We start from the raw sequence: 2958 nt of genomic DNA, 5'->3' as shown, positions 1-2958 counted from the left end.
TGGTCACCAAGTGCTCAAGATCCCTCCACTTCAGGAACCTGGCTGCACCAAACAGTGCTTCCCGAGAGGCCTGCAGAGCAGCAGAGAGCGGGCCATGGCACCGCAGCCCAGGGCACAGCACCTGCATCCCTGCACCAAGGCCAGGAGGAGGCTGCAGGCGACCATGGGCCTGGGCAGGAGGCACAGCAGCCTCCTGACATGGGGACACCAGAGCCCACGAGTCCTCACCTCTGCCACACGCTGGTTCTCATCGTGCCAGTTGAAGTAGAATGGCACCAGCCTCAGGTAGACGTGTGGCTTTAGGCTTTTGCTCCTCTCTGTCACTTCCATCACCTCCCGGAAGAGGACCATGGAGAGCTGCTGCAGCTGGCTGTGCTCCTGCTGCAAAGGAAGAGCAAAAGACCTCAGCCCTGGCTTCTCCAGGCCCACCGGGGCACAGGCCTGAAAAGACACTGGGACCAAAGTTTCCTGGAAGCACTCAGTGCCCACGATGAGGGGCACAGAGCCTTACATTGTCAAAGAGTGGCCGCAGTGCCTCAAGTAACTTCAGGGCAGTGGGGCTGGATATTTGCATGATTTTCAAGTGCAGCACATTGATCAACGCAGAGAGGGTCATCTCAACCGCGTCTGTATCTGCATCCTGCAGTAGCTCCAGGAGGCTTTCATTCAGGCTCCAGATGCTCTTAGCCTGTGTGGAACACAATGCTGTGGTGCAGCCCCACGCTGCTGCTGCGGGGCCCAGAGACCAAAGGCATGTCCCAAAGGAGTCGGGCAGCTGAACGGGGAGGAGGAGAGCTGGGAGCAGCTGACACAGCTGCCAAAGGCCAGCCAAGACCAAGCTACTGCCTTGCACAGCCGCACGCTGCCGGCCCGGCTTCAGCCCCTGCCCCCTGCTCACCAGTGCAGGAGCCTTGCTGATCACCACCAGGCCTCGGAGCGCCAGGCGACGCCTCTCGGGGCACTCCCTGCGCAGACGCCTTGAAATAATCTGCAGGACGCTGAGCCCACATTGTCTGGGGTTCAGGCAGTGCAGCACCTGAAAGGCAGGGAGCAGTGACGGGGTGCCCGGCCGGCAGGAGCCCGGACCCGCCCGGGGCTGGGCCCAGGCAGCAGCACAGGGTGCAGGCACCGTCCCAGGCGGCTGCGGCTGTGAGAGGGCAGAGAGGGGGAGGCAGCTGGGCCAGGCAGCACTCGCCATCAGGCTCACCTCCACCAGGAATGCCAGGGCAGGCAGTTCCCACAGGGGCTCTTCCCTGCTGAGCCGCGGGAGCAGGCTGACGGCGATGCTGCGGCAGAAGGAGCGCGAGACACGACACAGCTCCCTGCAAGGGGGAATAAAGGCACCAGAGACCCTGAGCCAGGTGGGCAAAGCTCTCCTGGGACTGACTCACACAGGCCTGGCCTTTGGTCACCAGCCCGGGAGGGGACACGGGCGCTTTGGGAGGTGGCTCCTCCTGTGCAGCCGCCCCTCTCCGCCTTTGCCACTCTGCTCAGCCATCCCTGGCTGACAAGGCCCTCTGGCCCAGCAGCACGGGCACTGTGTGGGGTGGCCTGTGCACAGGGCAGAAATGCCGGGGGCAGTGGGGAGAAAGGGCTCTCACCTGGCCAGCAGACCCACTGCATAGTGGTGGGTGTCAGCCTTGAGGAGCGTGTCCCAGCCACACTTGCGATCCATCACCATCACCACGTCCTCATCCAGCAGCTGGCGCAGCAGGGCTTTCATGGTCTGCACTGCAAACCTGTGTGCAGAGCACAGCCCAGGTCAGGCGCAGAGCCCTGGCCCCAGCCCTGAGGGCGTGGCAGGGAGAGAGGACTGGGATGGAGCACCTGTTGGGGTTGGGGGGAAGGCTGCGCTGCTCCCGGCATTGCCCCCAGAAGGTCTCGACCTCCTCTGACATCTCCTCTGTGCTGATGAAAACTTGGAAGAGCAGAGTCAGAAGGAGGTGGGGGAGATTGTTCTTCACTCCCGCTGGGCACCAGTGCAGCTGGAGGATCTCCCAGAGTGCCACAGTTGCCTGCCAAAGACAAAGCACCCAGAGACAGCTCTCAGGGCCCAGATGTCCATGTGGTAGGGCCCCAGCGTGGCAGGGAGAGGCCAGGGGAGACACAGGGGGATCCCCCGGCCTGCTGGCCCTGAACTTGCCCCTAAGCCAGGGTTGCAGCCCAGTGCCTGGGGCAGGGAGAAGCAGTGGTGAGGGAGGATGAAAAGGCATCCCAGAGGAAAGCTGGGGGTGAGCAGAGGCCAGCTCAATAAACTCACAGCCAGGGCAAAGACATCGCTCTCATCCCCATCCGAGGTGCGTGTCCTGTGCGCTGGCCAGAATTCCAGCGCACGGAAGAGGATCTGCAGCACCGGCTCCTTAGTCCCTCTGGAGGAGATGAGCGTCCTCCACATGGTGCGAGCAGCTCTGTGGAGTCAGAACTCTGGCTCAGGGGGGTCTGGGACACAGCGCTGTGGCCTGGGCATCTGCAGGGCCCAGGTGACAGAGCCACGGTGCCTTGTGGGGCAGGGAGGCAGGCTGGCCTCAGGATTGGGGGCTGACATGCCAAAGCTGGCAAAGAGAGGAGCTGGAGTGTCCTGGAAGTCTCCATCTCTCTGGCACACCATTTGGGACAGGTTGTCCAGGGGGATGGGGTCAAAGGCAGGAGAGCCCTCAAGGCAGGTGGGCCCCATACCTGTCACAGGCTGGGGCAGAGCGCAGCAGGGTCACTGCAACATCCACAGGGTGTGCCTCGGTCAGCAGGACAAGAGTCTTGTCCAGCCTGTGCTCAGCAGACACATTGCACGTGAGCCACTGGTGGATGCACCTGACTATGGCCGGCACCTGGAGGGGACACAGGGAACGGTTGAAGAGCTGCCAGAGCCCGCAACTTGCCCAGCTTCCCCCAAGAAGTGCTCCCCTTGCCCCCACACTCTGCTGGTCTCAAAGGCTGAGGGGGCCCAGTGCAGCTGGCGTG

The 2958-nt window shown here is 63.0% G+C and overlaps 1 protein-coding gene across 1 annotated transcript; it reads right to left on the bottom strand.

Annotated features, from left to right (window-relative positions):
- Nucleotides 1-228: 228 nt before the first annotated feature.
- Nucleotides 229-1498, bottom strand: LOC113980850 (the record flags this gene model as incomplete). The annotated part of the gene is made up of 5 exons (XM_027708069.1): nucleotides 1413-1498; nucleotides 1208-1322; nucleotides 899-1036; nucleotides 512-688; nucleotides 229-333 (listed from the first exon to the last, which is right to left on the bottom strand). Coding segments are annotated over exons 1-5 (621 nt in total), but the record flags the coding sequence as incomplete, so codon positions are not given.
- Between the last annotated feature and the right edge of the window lie 1460 nt (nucleotides 1499-2958).

This window comes from Neopelma chrysocephalum, unplaced genomic scaffold (genome assembly GCF_003984885.1).
Source record: "Neopelma chrysocephalum unplaced genomic scaffold, ASM398488v2 Primary Assembly neopelma1_95429, whole genome shotgun sequence".
Taxonomy (NCBI): domain Eukaryota; kingdom Metazoa; phylum Chordata; class Aves; order Passeriformes; family Pipridae; genus Neopelma; species Neopelma chrysocephalum.
Note: the sequence above shows the minus strand (reverse complement) of the source record. Positions and strands in the feature narration are given on the sequence as shown.